The 19,395-nt window shown below is 49.2% G+C and overlaps 1 protein-coding gene across 5 annotated transcripts in view; it reads left to right on the forward strand.

Annotated features, from left to right (window-relative positions):
* LATS2 (large tumor suppressor kinase 2) overlaps nt 1-19,395 on the forward strand; it is a 118,542-nt gene that overhangs the window by 82,293 nt on the left and 16,854 nt on the right. For all 5 annotated transcript variants that reach the window (XM_070409310.1, XM_070409312.1, XM_070409313.1 and 2 more), the window contains 3 exons: nt 11,669-11,801; nt 13,152-14,440; nt 18,385-18,967. In XM_070409310.1, the coding sequence (XP_070265411.1) occupies nt 11,669-11,801; nt 13,152-14,440; nt 18,385-18,967 (2,005 nt within the window). The remainder of the gene's footprint in view (nt 1-11,668; nt 11,802-13,151; nt 14,441-18,384; nt 18,968-19,395) is intronic.

Genomic DNA, 19,395 nt, shown 5'->3' on the forward strand with positions numbered 1-19,395 from the left:
TTCAAGGGTACAGAGTAAAAGTAGCAGGTTCCTGTCATCCTTCTTAGATGAGCCTCTGGCTTTCTACATCTTCCCATTCACTTGATACTCTCTCTCTCTCTCTCTATATATATATATATAAAAAACCCTAATATGCAAATAGGCCTAACGGCAGAACAACCTAATGACCAGTCACTATGACATGCGCTGACCACTACGGGGCGTGCGTGGAACATGGTGGGCATCAGCAGCAGGTGGCAGAGTGCAGAACATGGTGGGCATCGCCACAGCGGGATGGTGGAGCAGGTGAGCGGGGGTGCCAGACCAATGTGGGGTGCTGGTCGCTGTCATCAGGGTGAGCCTCTGGTGGTTACTGAAAATTCTTTGCTCCTGTGTGCCACGGTACTGCCGGGCTCTTGCACCTGCTGCTGGCCCTGGCCCTGCTTGCACCTGTTGCCAGGGGCCAGCAGCCGCCTCTCACACCCGCTGCCGGTGACGACCCTGCTCACACCTGCAGCTGGCACTGGAGCCACTGCTTGCACCCGCTGCCGGTGCCCAGCGCTGGTCCTGAACTCTTGGCACCATCAGCGAGTGCAAGTGGCAGTTGCTGGCCCCAATTGCCCCTGAGGGCTACTCCAACTCCCCCTTTTCCTGAGGGGCAATTATGGCAGCATCCGCAGCTCACACCTGCTGGCACCGGCCCCAATCGCTCTGCGCCATCAGCGGGTGTGAGCCAGGCTGGCATCAGCGCATGGGAGTGGCAGGAGCGGGGCTGTCGGCAGACGGGACTGGGGGCTCAGTGGGGGGGTGGGGATAGGCAAGGGCACAGAGGATGGGCCAAGACCCGTCCCTATGCCCACTGCAGCCTCGTGGCCCACAGTTCCTTTTCAAGGTGCACGAATTTGTGCACTGGGCCTTTAGTTTTTAAATAAGCACATGAGAGAGCTCTGTGTGATCTGCACCCAACATGTCCCTTTGATGTGTTAGCCCCATTGTCCCCAACAGAGTGAGATAGGCAATAGGGAGGGCTGCAGGAAACAGGAAAACAAAACAGCTCTTCATGGCAGAGCTTATAGGCAGCATTATCTGCAAGAGAGGGCAGTCAGTCTTCCTACAATCAGTTGACGCAGTCTCAAGAGCCAGGTTGTTCCAGAGTCCCATTCAATGTTTCAACATTGATGACTCTGGTTTGCCTTTGGGCCACCAGTCATGGCACATGTGGTCCCTCCAAAATTCAATCTCTTTGCCGCTCATGATTGAGGTGCAGACAATCTTCACAGAGCTGACCCACACTCGCTTGCCCTTTTTGAGGATATACACAGCAGACATCAGGAACCAGGGTTGGACACTGCTGCCTTTGATGTTCCCGTGTATACCTGATGATCTGCTCACCAATGACATTTCCCTGCCTGATTACAGACCATTGACCTGTCACCTTTCTTGCTATGACTTTTCTTCCTCAAGCATCACAGGCTGAAGAAGAAACTGAATTCTTTCCTTTATGAAGACCTTTTTCCTCTGAATGTACAGTTCCCAGCAGGAGTGTGAATTAAAGTTCCAAATCCATTCCCTTCTTCATTCACTCCTGACCACTAACAAACACTCCTCCAGGCACCAGAATAAGGTGTTTTATCTTTAGTATCTTATCTCCATCCCTGACTGAGACAGTATTGGAAGTTCAGAACTGAGTTTGCAGACGGCCCCCGAGCTTGGCAAGCCCCTCTTTCTGGACACTTTTCCTGACTCTCAACCTTCTTTGAAAGGGTGAGAAAGCCACACTTAAGTCTGGAATCAGTACAGTCCAGACCAGCCTGAGCCCTGCACAGCTTGGAGCAAAGAAGGCTGGCTTTGGGCTTCTTAGCATCTGTCCAGTTTAGACCACACTCTGTCAGGGTCATCTGTGTTCTTTCCAAGTTTGCTCTATCTACTGTTTTTGCCTATTTAACAGAAACTGATGAGCTACCTTCTGAATTCTGCCCGCCCCTAGACCCACCTTCTACCCAGAGTCCTTTAGCTCATTCTTTGAAAGTGTGTGTCTCTCTAAATGTAATATTAGGTTTTCTTTTGTGTTGGGAAAACATGGACTTCTACCTACTTGTGATGTCAAATCCTCAGAAGTGCAGTGGGGCTGAAATTCCAAGGCTTGCCGGGTCCCTCTTTCCAGCCACTTAGGATCCCGGAGTGACAATGGAAGCAGCTAGGCCTCTTGAAGGCTGGGCTCAGGACAGGCACAGTATCACTTCTGCTCACGTTCTATTGGAGCAAGTCTCAGGCCATCCAAGATTCAGGGAAGGAGAGACAGATGCTGCATCCCAGTGGGAGCTGTAGCCCGTGCAGACAGAGATGGAGTCATCATTCATTGTTGGACACAGTTAGGGACACAGGAATAGAAATACAGGATTCAGAACCCCTGAAACTGTGTGTGTGTGTGTGTAAACTAATAGGAATTTCATATATTAAGTTTTAGTACAGATCTGTCTGTCATACCTCTGTTCACCTATCTTGATAGTGGCAAAAGTAAAATCTCTAAAATTTTGGCAATCCTCGAAATCATGGAATTTTAGAGTACACAGAAACTTTAGGATTACCTTGTGAAATCATGCCCTGCATTGACTCAACTGTGATGGGGAGAATTTTTATTGTCTGCCAACAATTATGTAACAAGATAGTATAACCAGTTTTATTAATTTGGGAATTTGACATGCATCAGTATTCTAATTATCTTATTACTTTTTTAACAAAAAGAAATAGTTGCATATTACAACATAAAATTAAGTCAGTTTTTTATTTCTCACTAGAGGCCCGGTGCACAAAATTCGTGCACGGGGGGGTGTGTCCCTCAGCCCAGCCTGCACCCTCTCCAATCTGGGATCCCTCTCACAATCCAGGACTGCTGGCTCCCAACTGCTCGCCTGCCTGCCTGCCTGCCCCTAACTGCTTCTGCCTGCCAGCATGATCACCCCCTAACCACTCCCCTGCCAGCCTGATCAATGCCTAACGTTCCCCTGCTGGCCCGATTGCCCCTAACTGCCCTCCCCTGCCAGCCTTGTCACCCCCAACTGCCCTCCCCTGCAGGATTGGTCCCCCCCAACTGCCCTCCCCTGCAGGCCTGGTCGCCCCCAACTGCCCTCCTCTACTGGCCATCTTTGACCACATGGGGGCGGCCATCTTGTGTGTTGGAGTGATGGTCAATTTGCATATTACCTCTTTATTATATAGGATGTTTTAATCAAAACTTGTTGCTATAATTAACTTGTACATAGTTACGATGCTAAGAGACATAGCATTTTATACATAAACATTTTTTTTGTGTTTACATTATTGAAAGTTGCACATTTTGTTCATGTGTTGAAAGCACTAGTAGATGCTCAAGAAATGTTTGTCAAGTAAAACGACTGTAGCCATAAAAGTAATTTTATGGATGCACTGAGTGTAATCTAGGGAATACATTTATTATAATTATCATGATTATTCTGTCATTGGTTATTGAAGCTCTTCCCAACTCCTGCTCACCCCTTCTATTTGAGGTGCTGATTTATTATGCCTAATTCTGAAGACATCTTGATACAAATTGTCTTTCAAATATAATTATCTTAAATTAGCCTGAAAATAAATTTCAAGAAGTGAAATTATTTGTTTATGTTAATCCTCACCCGAGGATATTTCTCCATTGACTTTCAGAGAGAGTGAAGAGGGAGAGACAGAGAAACATTGATGGGAGAGAGACACACCAATTGGTTGCCTTCCACAGGAGGATCCAGCCTGCAACCAAGAGGCACATGCCCTTGACTGGAATCGAATCTGGGACCCTTCAGTCCAAGGGCCCACACTCTGTCCACTGAGCCAAACCAGCTAGGGCAAGAAGTGAAATTATTAAATCAGGGTACAGATTTAATAACTTTTGATACTTATTAACATATTCACCGCAAAGGAGTTTTAGGTTTATATTGGCACCAAAAATATATGACTGTGAAGTTTCATCAGCCCATTATCTTTTTGTTTATTAATATATTTTTATTGATTTCAGAGAGGAAGAGAGAGGGAGATAAAGATAGAAATATCAATGATGAGAGAGAATCATCTACCAGCTGCCTCCAGCACACCACCTACTAGGGATTGAGCCTGCAACCCGGGCATATGCCCCGACCGGGAATCAAACTGTGGCCTTCTGGTTCATAGGTCGATGCTCAACCACTGAGCCATGCCAGCCAGGCTAGCCCATTTATCTTTAAATTATTTTATTTTGGTGCCAACAATAGTTATAAAATGCTGTTTTATTAGTGTTTCTTTGATCATTGGCAAGGTTGAAAATCTTTCATGTTTGAGACCAAATTTCTTCTTAATAACCTATGTATAAGTTACGCTTAAAAAATATTTCCCCACACAAGTGCTAAGTGGTTACCCTACCCCAGGCCACTTGCTGTGTAATACTTTCAGGTGTGGGTGCTGTGGCTTCATCCAGCAGGCCTTCACGGGGCCACCACCAGAGGTGGAAGTCACTGTAGTTGCACATCGGTGAAGTAGTGATTAATCTTCTTTTCTTTTTTTTTTTTTTTTTTATTAAATCTTTATTGTTCAGATTATTACATTTGTTCCTCTTTTTTTCCCCCCATAACTCCCCTCCTTCCAGCTCCCACCCCACCCTCCGCCCTCACTCCCCACCCACTGTCCTCATCCATAGGTGCACAATTTTTGTCCAGTCTCTTCCCGCATCTCCCACACCCCTTTTCCCCCCAAGAATAGTCAGTCCATTCCCTTTCTATGTCCCTGATTCTATTATAATCACCAGTTCATTCTGTACATCAGGTTATTTATTCACTTGATTCTTAGATTCACTTGTTGATAGATGCATATTTGTTGTTCATAATTTGTATCTTTACCTTTTTCTTCTTCTTCCTCTTCTTAAAGGATACCTTTCAGCATTTCATATAATACTGGTTTGGTGGTGATGAACTCCTTTAGCTTTTCCTTATCTGTGAAGCTCTTTATCTGACCTTCAATTCTGAATGATAGCTTTGCTGGATAAAGTAATCTTGGTTGTAGGTTCTTGGTATTCATCACTTTGAATATTTCTTGCCACTCCCTTCTGGCCTGCCAAGTTTCTGTTGAGAAATCAGCTGACAGTCGTATGGGTATTCCCTTGTAGGTAACTGAGTTTCTTTCTCTTGCTGCTTTTAAGATTCTCTCTTTGTCTTTTGCTCTTGGCATTTTAATGATGATGTGTCTTGGTGTGGTCCTCTTTGGATTCCTTTTGTTTGGGGTTCTCTGTGCTTCCTGGACTTGTAAGTCTATTTCTTTCACCAGGTGGGGGAAGTTTTCTGTCATTATTTCTTCAAATAGGTTTTCAATATCTTGCTCTCTCTCATCTTCTGGTACCCCTATAATTCTGATGTTGGTACGCTTGAATCTGTCCCAGAGGCTCCTTACACTATCTTCGTATTTTGGGGTTCTTTTTTCATTTTGCTTTTTCGGTTGGGTGTTTCTCGCTTCTTCGCATTTCAAATCTTTGACTTGATTCTTGCGCTCCTCTGGTCTGCTGTTGGGAGTCTGTATAATATTCTTTTTTTTTTTTTTTAAATATATTTTATTGATTTTTTTACAGAGAGGAAGGGAGAGAGATAGAGAGCTAGAAACATCGATGAGAGAGAAACACCGATCAGCTGCCTCCCGCACATCCCCCACTGGGGATGTGCCCGCAACCCAGGTACATGCCCTTGACCGGAATCGAACCTGGGACCTTTCAGTCCGCAGGCTGACGCTCTATCCACTGAGCCAAACCAGTTTCGGCTGTATAATATTCTTTATTTCAGTCAGTGTATGCTTACTTTCTAGATGGTCCTTTATCACACCATCAAGGGTCTCATTAGATTTCCTGTACATCTCATCAAGTTTATTGACAGACTCTAGAAGCCTCTTGAGAGACCTCAAAAGTGTGGTTCTGAACTCAATATCCTCCCTAGATAGTTTTGTCCTGTTTCTTTGTCTCCACATATTTTACGCTTTCTTGGTACACCCCCCTAGTGGTCTTTGTGCGCAGTCTTGTTGTAGTTAAGCCTTGATTTTTGTAGTTAATACTAGAGGGATTTGACCTCCAGGCCGACTGGCTTTGATAATCAGCTGTGTCTGCAGTGGAAGAACTTGTATCCTCTAGGGAGGTGCTAATCTAGCCTTTGCCTGAGGCTATCCGGCAAATGTCTCTGTGCAGGGCTTGGGCGGGGCGGGTCCCACGGGATCAACAGGGCGGAGGAGGGAGCAGTTATGGCTGTTCTCAGTCCGTCCCCAGGGGCTCTGCCTCTCAGAGTCCCAGCAACAGCTGCAAACCTCGGAGGGACCGTAGCCAGACAGTCCTGCTTCTCCCATTTGAGTCTGGGTCCCTAGAGACTCACCCGGATCTGGAGCTCTGAGTCTGAGGCTCCCTCCAGATTGAAACAGACAACCACGCCCTCAGCCACCAGCCCGAGCCGCACGCACTCCGCACCTTAGTATTTTACTTCAGCACTGCGCCTCCTCTGATTCTCGGTTCCCCCTAGTTGTAGAACTTCCACTCAGCCAGCCTTCCTGTGGTTCTGGATGATGTCCGTTCCGTCTTTTAGTTGTATTTTTGAAGTGGTTGTTCGAGGCAGCAAACTCCGGCATTAACCTATGCCGCCATCTTGGTTTCTCTCTAATCTTCTTTTCATGTACGCACATTTACAATTCAAAGGTAACTTCTTTTTTCTTTCACTATATTTTTCCACTATTTTTTGAGCACATACAAAACAAAGAAGCCTTAAGAAGTTGCATTCCCTTTGGGAAATACATAAAATGCAGAGAGTGGTGGGAGCTGGGCCCACCCAGTTGACCAGTGGTTCCCACACATTCCACCCAAGGCCCATGTTTCTGATTAGGGCTTGACAGTTGAGGCAGTGTTCCACTGTTTCTAAAAGAACTGGAAGCATTCCATCCAGGGAATGAAATGCAGCAGCAAACCTTGTGAGAGCATCTGGGCTTTGCTTTATTCATCGCCCAGACACCTTTCCTTGCGGAACTGTAACTTGTATGTAAACCCCTTCAGAAATCCCGTGCTTTCTAGTTCTTTAGGCTTCATCTCTGTCCTCAAGAAATTAGTTTTGAATGAGATTTCTTTTGTTGTTGTTGTTTTTTAATTGATTTCATAGTGGAGAACCATTGTTTGGCTGCCTCTTGCACACCCCCTACTGGGGGATTGAGCCTGCAACCCGGGCATGTGCCCTGACCGGGAATCGAACCCGAGAACTCCTGGTTCATAGGCCGACTCTCAACTACTGAGCCACCATTGCTGGGCTTGGATGAGATTTCTTTTTAAGGTGAAGAAGAAGAATATCACCCAATTGAAAAGTTGACTGTGCTGTCTTCTTTTTCCTTGGCAAGCTGAGGATGTACCTGTTTATTTTAGGGCACAGTGTCTGAGGCCCTCAGAAGCTGCTGAAACTATTACCCCAGGATAGCAGCAGCGCTCAAATGGCTGCCAGGTCTCAGCCTCTTCGGTAAGCCAGAGCTGGAGACTTTTCCTCCCCTTGAAGTTGAACGTGAATTGCTGGTGTGTGTGAGAAAAACCGTGAGGCAGGCAGGCAGACACACAGGAGGCCTACATAGATCCAACAAGGCCAGAGTTGTTCATTTATAATTTTCTAGCCAAAATTTATAATTGAATTACAGTGTAGGGATATAACTTTGCTAACGTTTAGAAAATGCTTTCCTACCAGAAAGAGGTGGGAGAGGATCTCCAGAGGAAATTCTTTTCTTCATATATCATAATTTTTCACTGAAAAACAATTTAAATTGCTGTCCTGTGTTAATGCTGGAAAACAGTTGAGCTATATGGAATATTTGAACCTTACTTCTGTCTTCCTATGAGTTATGAGTCATAAATTGTAGGAGCATGATGGAGTGTGCCTCAGCTCCACTGAGGATGACAGGTCAGGAGAGTGAAGGCAGGTGAGCTCATACCTAGTCAGACCACAGCCTTTCCATGCGACCGAGGCAGAGCATGTGGGAGAGGCCACGCTGCATCTGGGTGCTTCAGGAGCCAAAGAACAGCATAGCTGACCACCTGTCCTCTTCTGTTGCCTGGCAGGTTTCCTGCTCTGCAGGTTGCAGGTTGGTGGCCAGGTCTTTTGGGGCCTGTGACAGCTGGAGAGCTGGTCACTGGTCAAGGTCACTGTGAGGGAGTCTCCCTGAAGTGCAGAATTGGGACACTCTTGGGTGCCCTAGAAACAATATGTGTAATGGTGCCCCCACTATACTCCCAGACCTGTGCCAGGAGGGGCAGCTGGCCTTGGAGAGGCCTTCTGGGCACCTGGATGCTGGCATGCTGGCACCTGGGAATACCTGAGGTGCTAGCTGCACCCCCTCACTCTGCGCCTCTCCTCCAAAAGGGTTTGAAGTCACGTCTCTCAGTGACACTCGAACCTGCTGGTTTGGTATCTGAGGACTGGAGTCACAGAGCCTAGTTGTCATTCAGCCACCCACAGGAAGCAGGCTCTGTTGTTTGATAGTATCAGGCCTGGGGTCGTGAACAGTCACGGCAGACTGGGAAATGGGCTGCATGTTCCTGGTGAATTTGGGTGTGGTTTTGCATTTCCTTTGGCTTTGACAGCACAGCTGTGTGCATGATATAGTAACATCTCCAGACAGTTCTTATAGAATCTACATTAGTTCAGTAAGGGGCAGTGTGACAGACAGATATGGGCAACTCTGGTTACAGTGTTAACTGATAAATGAGCTGGCTCATTCAAGGGGTGAGGTGTTATGACTTGAAACGTTCCTGTGAATATAAGTCATTCTTTGTGGTCTCTTAGTGTTGATGTTTCTTGGTTAAGTTCCTAGGTTTGTAGCACAATAATCATACAAGTCTTGTAGTTGGAGTGCCCAGTAAATAGGGAGAGATTGGAATATGTGCACATTTAACTTCGTCAATCCCTTAACATGTGGCAGGTTCTGGAGCAATGAACAAGCCTGGCAGTTCACCTTGAATGAGACAGGAGCTGGTGGCCAAGTTGCAGACAAGGAAGGTTGAACAGTTCCTGCTGATTGAAGGGCTATGATCAAGGTCCTTTCCTAATGGCACACTTTAAAAAAATTTTTGTTGTTGTTATTGATTTCAGAAAGGAAGGGAAAAGGAGAGAGAGAGAAACATCAATGAAAGAGAAAATCATTGATCGGCTGCCTCCTGCACGCCCCACACCGGGGATCAAGGCTGCAACCCAGGCATGTGCCCTGACTGGGAATAAACCATGACCTCCTGGTTCATAGGTCGATGCTCTGAGCCACGCTGGCTGTGCCTAATGGCACACTTTTAAACGAGCACAAAAAGCTCCAGGGTGACACTGATAAGCGGCAGTCTCACCTCACATCCTTCTCCAAGCTGTGGAGACTCCTTTGTCGATAGGACCTCATTGCATAACAGCTGTGAGGTAGGGAACCTGAGTCTCATCTCCCACCTTCAGGTGAGGAGGCACTGAAGTGTCCACTTTCTGAACTCTGCTCCCTCACAGCAGCTCTTCCAGATTTCAAACATGTGCCCTTTCTGTTGATCCAAGAGCACTTATAAAATATAGCTCTGTCCTTATGCCATCTCCCAATCTGTCTTGTAAGCTGTCACTTCACATTCTTCCTCCCTGACATCGCCTCTCCAGGCCTTTGATCTTAGGATGTCTTTCCTGGCCCTTCCCTGACCCCTCTCTGCCCCCCCCCCCCCCCCCCCATCATCTTGCAGTGTTGCACACTTGCACCACTAAGAACAGAGGAACAAGTTATAGCCAAGTATGGCTTATGTGTTTTGTCCTGCTCAGTTGGAATGTTGCCATAAAGAGCAAATTTGATTTTAATGATATAATCAAGTGGATATTTAAATACTTAAGTTGTTCAAGTCACAGTGGTAGGTGGGTGAATACAGCCATGAATGACAGGGAGTTTCAGGCCAACTTCTCCCAGTGCTTAAGGAGGAGACAGTCTGACAAAGGTTACAGGCCTGTAATGCCTGTCCTGGGGCAGCAGGAACACGGGCCTGGTCGGTCTGAGTTAGCCTCCTAGTTAGGAAGGAGGGATGTCTGGGACAGTGGCTCTGTCTGCCTAGTGGACTTTTGTAAACACAGCCACTCTCTTCCTGCAGCAAAACAGCCTGAGCCTCCATCTCGTTGTGCTGGGTTCCCTCCACATCCTCACCTCTCCCTTCTCCCGGTCTTATTTCCAGGAGTGCTCTCCCACCCTTGTGCCCTCAGACACCCTCTCATCTCCTGTCATCGCCCCCCTCTTCCAAATTTTCAGTTTCCTTCTCCCTGTTTGCCCGCCCCTCGACCTTCAAAACAGCACATCCCTTTATTCTGCCTCTGCCTGCTCCACTCCTGCCTCCAGTAGGCCAGGTTCGGTGGTCATCCTCCCCTCTCCCCGTCTTTTCTCTTGGTCCACAGCTCTGCAGAGTGAACTCCAGGGTCCCTGGTCCACAGCCCTCACTGCCCTGTTCCCTTTTTGTTTCCTGTCTGCTCCAGCTGCCTGCTTGATCTCCCCCATCTGACAGAGCTTCTCTGCCCCAGATTGATCTTCTCATTGACGTATGTTCCTCTTAGAAAGCTTCTGCAACTGCCCTCAAATAGGGGCAAAACTCTGGGGTCAGCTGCCCAGACAATGGTCCCTCTTTGCTGCCTCCTCAAAGCCCATCTTCCCATTAGGCCCCCTTCCTCACTGTACCATCTGCCAAAAATATCTTTTTTCTACTAGGCTCCCCGTCTGCCCAAATTGTCCTTGAAGAGCCATCTCTTCCATGAGCAGTCTCTGGTACCCACTCCCTTGATGGGAAGAGTCTGATTCCTCTGACCCTTCTTCCTGTATTTCCCCGTGGTGGCAACTAGTGTCTGTCTTGTAGTTATCCCACAGCAATTCTGTTCTCTGCTGCCCATGGGTCCGTGGGCTCCTTTCCTTCTCACACTGGACCAGAGCTCTAAGCACAAGTCCATGACTGCTGTAGACAGCACAGGGCATTGTAAACAGTGGGCATTCAGGAAGTTTTTAATAAATGATTTTTTGGCAGCCCTCCCATTCTCTCAGAGATCACCTGATTCCAACCACAGCATTGCAGATGCCCCTCTCCCATAGTCAGCCTGGGGGTAAGCTAGGTCACAGCAAGCTTCTCTGACTTCCACCATTCTTCACTGTTTTAGGTTTAGGCTTATCCCCAATCTCAAAGTTTTCTGAGAAACAGAATTTAAGATTCTTTCAGGTCCACCATCAAAATTCCTGTATGTCTTGACACGTGCTAAACAGTCTATGGCAGCCGTGGGCAAACTACGGCCCGCGGGCCAGATCCGGCTCATTTGAAATGAATAAAACTAAAAAAAAAAAAAAGACCGTACCCTTTTATGTAATGATGTTTACTTTGAATTTATATTAGTTCACACAAACACTCCATCCATGCTTTTGTTCCGGCCCTCCGGTCCAGTTTAAGAACCCATTGTGGCCCTTGAGTCAAAAAGTTTGCCCACCCCTGGTCTATGGTTTAGTACAGGTTAGACTCTTGTCATCAGGCACCTAAGGACATGTAACCAACTGTCACCATTCTGAGATTTGTCTGCGGCACCCCCACCGTCAAAGGGAGATGAATGTCACAACAGTCAGGAGCTGGGCGGGAATGGAAGTCTCTGGTGGCTTTGAGATGACCATGAGCTTCCTGCAGGAGATGGCGGGCCGGGCGCTAAAGCAGACGGGCAGCAGGAGCATTGAAGCTGCCCTGGACTACATCAGCAAGATGGGCTACCTGGACCCAAGGAAGGAGCAGATTGTGCGAGTCATCAAGCAGACCTCCCCAGGTGAGCTGAGACCTGTGACCTGTGAGTGAAGATGGTTTGTGATTTAAAAACACAAAAGGCGGGGAGGGGCGCCCAGGAAATGGTTAACCAAAGAACATACTAATATATACATCTATGCATAGCCTATGGACACAGACAATAGTGTGGTGAAGGCCTGGGAAGGGGGTGGGAGTGGGGTGGAGGGTGTCAATGGGGTTAAAAGGGGGACATCTGTAATACTTTCAACAATAAAGATAAATTAAAAAAAAAACACACACACACACAAAAGGAAGGTCCAGTGTGGCCTTGATCAGCAGATTACCTCTGGGCACATTGCCAATTGTCTGTAATGGGTGAGCCTGTCCTGCTCTGACATTTGGGCCCTGAAAGAAGGGCTGCGGGGGGGGTGGGGGGGGACAGGGGGAGGGAGGGTGGGCAGCGGAGAGCAGCAGTAGATCGTGGGACCTACCTGGGTGCCTCCCATCTGAAATAACCTGTGGTACTTCCTATGGGGGAGGGGGGAGTACTTGTTTTGTTTTATAAAAGATTAAAAAAGTCATTGGGTATTAAAATTAGGCAGAGTGAGAATAAAAATGTTTTTTTTACTTTCTCTTAGGCCTGTGGAAGGGTCTTTCAAAAGGGAGGCTTATTTCATTGATTCTAAAACACTGTTTCTCATACTGTGAGAGCTGCTGCCCAGTGGCAGAGGGTGGTGGTGCTGGGGAGGCCAGAGGCTCCAGAGCAGACACTTTGGAGCAAACACAGCTTCTCTGGCTGTCAGTGATAGTCCTCTTCCAGGATGGAGCACATGGGACAGTTTTCTGGTGCCTGAGACCCCTGAGTGCGGTAGGGACTCATGATATTTAGCAAAGGAGTTTCCCCTATTTTGTAGAGTGATAATTGTACAGGCTTTGTAAGCTGTATCTTTGCTGTTAAGAGGACACAAACTGTGTTTTCTTCTTGACAGAATGAGTTTCCTTACACAGTGCCCTGCTGGCTGTCCATATCAAGGTGCTTAGCCTCTCTGGTCTTGTCTCAGAGCACAGCTTCCAGGGAACCGACCCAGGGCCATGGTCTATGGGGATTTTCTTCTGCATTGCCCTTTGGTATTTATTCAGTGGTACAGGAAACAGCAGTGTTTCGCTATAACGTCTGCCTGATGTGGTGGCTGTGGAGGGTCTTGGCTTTGCCAGGGGTTCCTGTGAGGGCTCTCTGTGGGCAAGGCAGACCTTTGATTCAGGGGCAGCCTGGATCTGCCCCAGCAGAGTTCGGCCTTGCCCAAGTGCCTTCATTCATGGAAGAGCCTGAAAGTGCCAGAAGCCGCTGGACAGACCTCTCTAATGCCACTTCTGTTCTTTCTTTCCTCTGCAGGAAAAGGCTTGGCATCCACCTCTGTGCCACGGAGGCCAAGCTTTGAAGGAGGGGGAGATCCCTTCCCCCCCTACCATTCGATGAGCGGGGCCTACGAGAGTAGTGGTGTACTGGAGGAGGTGCCCCGACAGTACATGGACTTTCTCTTTGCCAGTGTCAGTCCCCACAGCACGCTTGGTGGCCTCCAGCACCAGTCCAAGGGCTACTCTGCAAGTTTGGAGACTGCCGGGATGAACTTCCCTGTGGCCGGGCCTGAGGGCCAAGGCGTCCTGCTGCAGAGCCCACACTACAGGCCACACCTGCTGGTGCCCGGGGCACCCCTGGGCTACGGCGTCCAGCGCAGTCCTTCCTTTCAGAACAAGGTGCCACCGGACACTGCAGGGTATGCCAGTCTGGCTGCCAAGGGCCCGGCTGGGCAGCCAGGGGCCGGCCACCCCTTCCCAGTGGTGGGGGCCACAGCAGGTTTATACATGTCGCATCCACACCACAAACAGGCCCCGCAGGTGCATGTGATGGCACCCCCGCAGAGCCTGCTGGCCCCCTCCAGGAACAGCCTCAATGTGGACCTGTACGAGGCCAGCAGCACCCCCGTCCAGTCATGGCCGGTGCCCACGCTGGCCCGGCGAGACTCTATGCAAAAGCAGGCGCTAGGGCTGGAGGGCTCTGTGCCCAGCAGAAGCAGCTCCTTCAGCAACCACCAGCAGCCTGTGGCCGCGGCTTCCCCCAACACCATCACAGCAGTGACAGCGGCCCACATTCTGCACCCAGTGAAGAGCGTTCGTGTGCTCCGGCCGGAGCCACAGACGGCTGTGGGGCCCTCCCATCCAGCTTGGGTGCCCTCGCCCACTCCAGGGCCTGAGGGGCCCGGTTCCACTGACGAGCAGCCTCCACCCTTGGTGGGTGTGGGCCCCTACCCTCGGGATGTGGACGTGAGGTGCCCGCCCCCACCCTACCCCAAGCACCTGCTGCGGGGTGCTGTCGAGCAGGTGGACATGGACTGCCTGTGTGCGGGGGTGGAGCAGCGGCTGTGGGGTACACCCTCTGAGCCCCCCAACAGGGGCCACAAAGGTGCCAAGGCAGACCGAACTGGGAAGGATAAGAAGCTGATCCAGACCTCTCCCGTTCCAGTTCGCAAAAATAGCCATGATGAGGAAAAAAGAGAGTCTCGAATCAAGAGCTACTCACCCTATGCATTCAAGTTCTTCATGGAACAGCACGTGGAAAATGTCATCAAGACCTACCAGCAGAAGGTCAACCGCAGGCTACAGCTGGAGCAAGAGATGGCCAGAGTAATTTCTCCTTTCAGTCTTCCTAAGCTCGTACCAGTAGAATCCCTTTTCTTTCTGTTTTATGCACCTTTGGTACCAACCAGTCATCCCCTGGCCCTGGTCTGGTTATGAGGGGAGGACTTGGAGAATTATAGGTGTTCCAGCCGCCCTTCCCCCTTCCCTGGATTGCAGGGATCAGCTATGACTGTACACCATGTGCCAATGGGAAAATTATCAAATGGGCTTTTATATGTTGTTATCATTAGCAAAGTTCATTAAGTTTTATTAACTAGTAACAAAATACTTTGGGAAGAGTAGAAACAAAGTTTGAGGTTTTATGAATTGAAATTGTGGGATTTATAAAGAAAAATATATCTAATAGGGATTCATTTATCCTTCCTTTAAGTCTATAATTAACAAGTAATGTTTTGTTTTTTTAATATGTTTTTATTGATTTCAGAGAGGAAGGGAAAGGGAGAGAGAGATAGAAACATCAATGATGACAGAGAATCATTAAAAGGCTGCCTCCTGCACATACCCTACTGGGGATCAAGCCTGTAACCCAAGCATGTGCCCTGACCAGGAATCGAACCCTGATATCCTGGTTCACAGGTCAATGCTCAACCACTGAGCCACACTGGCCAGGCAGCAAGTAATGTTTTACTTGACACAAAACTGCTAAAGGAGGTAATTAATGAAACTATTTAAATTAAATGTTACAGTAAATTAAATCACATAAAGCAATAGTTTCAAGTTCTAAAACTAAAATTTGTACTCTTTATGCTCTCCCATTTTCATTGATTTTTTTATGTTTTTTCATTTTTCCTGGGCTTTTATTAAAATATAGAGGGCCGGTGCATGAAATTCGTGCACAGGGGGGTGGGTCCTTCAGCCCGGCCTGCATCCTCTCCAATCCGGGACCCCTCAGGAGATGTCCAACTGCCGTTGTGGGATCAGGCCTAAACCAGCAGTCAGACATCCCTATCGCAATCGGAGACCACTGGCTCCTAACCCCTTGCCTGCCTGCCTGCCTGATCGCCCCTGACCACTCCACCTGCCTTCCTGATGCCCTCAACTGCTCCCCTGCTGGCCTGATCCCCCTAACTGCCTAACTGCTCTCCCCTGCTGGCCTGATTGCCCCTAACCGCCTCTGCCTCAGCCCCGCCACCATGGCTTTGCCCAGAAGGACATCCGGTCTAATTAGCATATTACCCTTTTATTAGTATAGACTAGAGGCCCGGTGCACAAAAATTTGTGCACTGGTGAGGGGGGGTATCCCTCAGCCCCACTTGTGCCCTCTCACAGTCTGGGACCCCTCAGGAGATAATGACCTGCTGGCTTAGACCTGCTCCCGGGTGGCAGAGGGCAGGCCCAATCCCTAGGTGCCTTCCCCGCAGCCCCTGGTCGGGCTCAGAGCAGGGCCGATTGGGGAGTTGGGGCACTGCCCCCTGTCATGCACAGAGCAGGGCGGATCAGGGGGTTGTGGCACCACCCCTGTCACATACAGAGCCAGCTGATCAGGGGGTTGGGGCGCTGCCCCCTGTCACGCACAGAGCAGGGCCCATCAGGGGGATTGGGGCTCCGTACCCTGTCAAACACAGAGCAGGGTCGATCAGGGGGTTGGGGAGCTCCCCCCTGTCATGCAAAGAGCAGGGCGGATCAGGAGGCTGCGATGCCACCCTCAGTCACGCTCAGGGTAGGGCCGATGGGGGGGTTGGGGCTCCGCCCCGTCGCACTCAAGGCAGGTTGATGGGGAGGTTGCGGCGCCACCCCCTGTCACGCACAGAGCAGGGCGGATCAGGGGGTTGGGGCACTCCCCCCTGTCACACTCAGGGCAGGGCCGATGGGGAGGTTGCGGCTCCACCCCATCACACACAGAGCAGGGCCCATGGGGGAGTTGGGGAGCTACCCCCTATCAGGCACAGAACAGGGCCGATCAGGAGGTTGGGGCGCCTTCCCCTATCACGAACAGAGCAGGGCGGATAGGGAGGTTGTGGCCCCACCCCCAGTCACACACAGAGCCGCAGGGCGATCAGGGGGTTTGGGCGCTGCCCCCTGTCACGCTGCTCCCGGTGCTGGGAAGCCTCACTGCTCCGCTGATCCCGGTGCTGGGAGGCATATTACCCTTTTACTATATAGGATAGAGGCCTGGTGCTCGGGTGGGGGCCGGCTGGTTTGCCCTGACGGGTGTCCTGGATCAGGGTGGGGGTCCCGCTTGGGTGCCTGGCCAGCCTGGGTGAGGGGATGATGGCTGTTTGCAGCTGGTCACACCCCCTTCAGGGTGGGGGTCCCCACTGGGGAGCCTGGCCAGTCTGGGTGAGGGGCTGAGAGCCGTTTTCAGGCTGGCGGGTGACTGAAGCTCCCAACCTCTCTTTTATTTCTTTTTTCTTTTTTATTCTGGGATTTCTTTACCTTTTATGGCTGCCACTGGAGCTGAGAGCTGGCTTTAGCTCAGACCTTGGCTGCTGAAAGCAGGTTTCTGGCCTTTGTTTACCTTCTGTATTTGAAACAATGTTGCGGTCCTGCTGGCTGAAGCCCGGCTGACTGAAAGCAGGTTTCTGGGGTTTTGTTTAGCTTCTATATTTGTAACAATGTTTCTTAGAGAGCAGCTGAGAGGCTGGCAAGGCAGGCGGGGAATGTTGGCTTCCTCCATCACTGGAGCAAGCAAGCCTCCCTGTTCACGTCAGCTGCCTGGCTGCCAGCCGCCATCTTGATTGGCAGTTAATTTGCATATCGCCCTGATTAGCCAATGGGAAGGGTAGCGGAGGTACGGCTAATTACCATGTTTCTCTATTATATTAGTATAGATTAGGTTGCTGCCCAGCCGGTGTGGCTCAGTGGTTGAACATCAATCTAGGAACTAGGAAGTTAGGGTTCAATTCCCAGTCAGGGCACATGCCTGGGTTGCAGGCTTGATCCCCAGTAGGGGGTGTGCAGGAGGCAGTCAGTCAATGATTCTCTGTCATCATTGATGTTTCTATCTCTCTCCCTCTCCCTTCCTCTCTGAAATCAATCAAATATATATATCCTATATCAGTGATGGCGAACCTTTTGAGCTCAGCATGTCAGCATTTTGAAAAACCCTAACTTAACTCTGGTGCCATGTCACATATAGAAATTTTTTGATATTTGCAACCATAGTAAAACAAAGATTTATATTTTTGATATTTATTTTATATATTTAAATGCCATTTAACAAAGAAAAATCAACCAAAAAAATGAGTTCACATGTCACCTCTGACACGCGTGTCATAGGTTTGCCATCACTATCCTATATAATAAAACCCTAATGTGCAAATCGACTGAATGGCAGAATGACTGGTCGCTATGACGCACACTGACCACCAGGGGACAGACATTCAATGCAACAGCTGCCCCCTGGTGGTCAGTGCGCTCCCATGGGGGGTGGGGGGGTGGGCGCCACTCAGCCAGAAGCTGGGCTCACAGCTGGCTAGCGCAGTGGCAGGTGGGTGGTAAGGAGCGAGGGGTCCCAGACTGTGAGCCCCAGACTGTGAGAGGGATGTCTGACTACCAGCTTAGGCCTGATCCCCCCTGAGGGGTCCTGGACTGGGAGAGGGCACAGGCCAGGCTGAGGGATCCCCTGGGCACAAATTTTGTGCACCAGGCCTCTAGTATTTAAAAAAAAATTAGGTTGCTCTTAGAGTTCCTGGAATTTTGTGGTCCCCTTTCCACAGATTTTTGTTCATAGAGATTTCCTTTAGTTTTTAAGGGCCTAAAGTCACAGAGAGATCTATTTTGTCTTCCCTTTGGATTCTGGATTTGTGTCTGTATATGGATATAAAGAACAAAATGGATTGTTCTCTTGCTTGGAGTATATTGGGTCCATTCTCCTGTCTTCTCATTCCTGTAGGTCAAGTCAGGGTCCTCTCAGTTCTAGGGCATCTCCCGCCAGCTATTTTCTGTCAGGGTTCCTCTGATATGACCCTTATTTTCTTTCTGTGCAGGCCGGACTCTGTGAGGCTGAGCAGGAGCAGATGAGGAAGATCCTCTACCAGAAGGAATCTAATTACAACAGGCTGAAGAGGGCCAAGATGGACAAGTCCATGTTTGTGAAAATCAAAACCCTGGGGATTGGTGCCTTTGGGGAAGTGTGCCTGGCGTGTAAGGTTGACACTCACGCGCTGTACGCCATGAAGACCCTGAGGAAGAAGGATGTCCTAAACCGGAATCAGGTGGCCCACGTGAAGGCTGAGAGGGACATCCTGGCTGAGGCAGACAATGAATGGGTGGTCAAACTCTACTACTCCTTCCAAGACAAGGACAGCCTATACTTTGTGATGGACTACATCCCTGGGGGCGATATGATGAGCCTGCTCATTCGAATGGAGATCTTCCCGGAGCACCTGGCCCGCTTCTACATTGCAGAGTTGACTCTGGCCATCGAGAGTGTCCACAAAATGGGCTTTATCCACCGAGACATCAAGCCAGACAACATTTTGATAGATCTTGATGGTCACATCAAACTGACAGATTTTGGTCTCTGCACTGGATTCAGGTGGACTCACAACTCAAAGTACTACCAGAAAGGTACTGTCTTAGACATACCACACCTGCTTTACACATCTAGACACAACTGAGCCATTTAAGGCAACTGTTTCCTGCCCTGGTGGCTCCTAATCATTATGAAATTATGTGTCACTCCATCCTATATAATAAAAGGCTTATATGCAAATTTTCCCCTCGGGAGTTCGACCAACTGGGAATTCAACCGCTCACTATGATGTGCGCTGACCACCAGGGGGCAGCACGGAATGAAGGAAGGTCCCGGCCGGCAGCTGGAAGGCCCCCATCGGCTCTGATCACCGGCCCGGCCTAGGGACCCCACCCGTGCATGAATTCGTGCACCAGGCCTCTAGTTATTTTATAATTTGGTGTGACATCCTTTTCTCTCTAAAGATATGTGTGAGTGTATTTAAGTTTTACTATGATATTTTTAAGCCAATAGGCAATGAGAT

The sequence above is a fragment of the Myotis yumanensis genome, unplaced genomic scaffold, assembly GCF_028538775.1.
Source record: "Myotis yumanensis isolate MYYU_CA2020_CCGP unplaced genomic scaffold, mMyoYum1.0.hap1 SCAF_3, whole genome shotgun sequence".
NCBI lineage: Eukaryota > Metazoa > Chordata > Mammalia > Chiroptera > Vespertilionidae > Myotis > Myotis yumanensis.